The sequence below is a fragment of the Myotis davidii genome, unplaced genomic scaffold (assembly GCF_000327345.1).
Source record: "Myotis davidii unplaced genomic scaffold, ASM32734v1 scaffold134, whole genome shotgun sequence".
Classification (NCBI taxonomy): Eukaryota; Metazoa; Chordata; class Mammalia; order Chiroptera; family Vespertilionidae; genus Myotis; species Myotis davidii.
The window spans coordinates 3,524,099-3,524,961 of NW_006288853.1; the positions used below are offsets into that span (position 1 = coordinate 3,524,099).

At 59.9% G+C, this 863-nt stretch overlaps 1 protein-coding gene across 1 annotated transcript in view; it reads left to right on the top strand.

Annotated features, from left to right (window-relative positions):
• Nucleotides 1-272: 272 nt before the first annotated feature.
• ADAMTS14 (ADAM metallopeptidase with thrombospondin type 1 motif 14) overlaps nucleotides 273-863 on the top strand; it is a 16,783-nt gene continuing 16,192 nt past the window's right edge. The window contains exons 1-2 of the mRNA XM_015562105.1: nucleotides 273-315; nucleotides 508-606. Coding sequence (XP_015417591.1) covers nucleotides 273-315; nucleotides 508-606 — 142 coding nt within the window. The remainder of the gene's footprint in view (nucleotides 316-507; nucleotides 607-863) is intronic.

The following is an 863-nucleotide window of genomic DNA, read 5'->3' on the forward strand; positions in this document are numbered from 1 at the left end:
AGAAACTGTGCTGAGCACTTTGTAGGCATGATCTTAACCGTCACGAAAACTCCAGGAGAGAGGAGCTGTGACCACCCCATTTTACAGATAAGGCCACTGGGGCCCAGAGAAGTGACGTGGTTTGCTCACCTGGGGAGCGTGGCACAACTGACATTGGGACTCAGGACTGGCTGATTCCCAAGCCCGCATCCCTGTATCCGTTAGGTGTGGTCACCGTAATGCTGAGTAACAAATAATCACAAAACCTCGGTGCCGCACTGCCTGGTTAGAGGATGGCTGACAGGTACAGGGAGGGCGCAGGCCAAGAGAGAAGCCGTAAGCCTTGGATGTGGGGCAGCTGGGTCCAGGTTGCTCTGCTGCAGGTGGGACTTCACAAGGATGCTTCTTACTCCAGGGACCCGCCCGCAGTGGCCAGGGCAGGATGGCCCAGTGGGACTGCTGGGCCCCGCTTGGCGTGTCTTATCTCACTGTGCATCACTTCTCTCGGCCCTCTTGCCCTCCCCACAGGGTATGCACCTGTCACTGGCATGTGCCACCCCCTGAGAAGCTGTGCCCTTAACCATGAGGACGGCTTCTCTTCCGCCTTCGTGGTGGCCCACGAGACTGGTCATGTGTAAGTGGCACCGAGGGGGTGGGCAGCACGGCGAGCTCTGAGGTGGTCTGTGGGTGTGGGAGGCTTTGCCCCAGATCGGGCTCCGGTGCCAGTGTTTCGGGAGATGCCAGAGAAGCTTCCCTCAGTGAGGCTCTGCCCTGAGGCGAAGGTGGGAGGTGGGGACAGAGCTCAGGGGCCCAGACAGCAATCCTGGGCCTGCCTTGGGTCCAGTCCCCAAATCCCAGGGAATGGGGGACCAGATGTGGCCTTG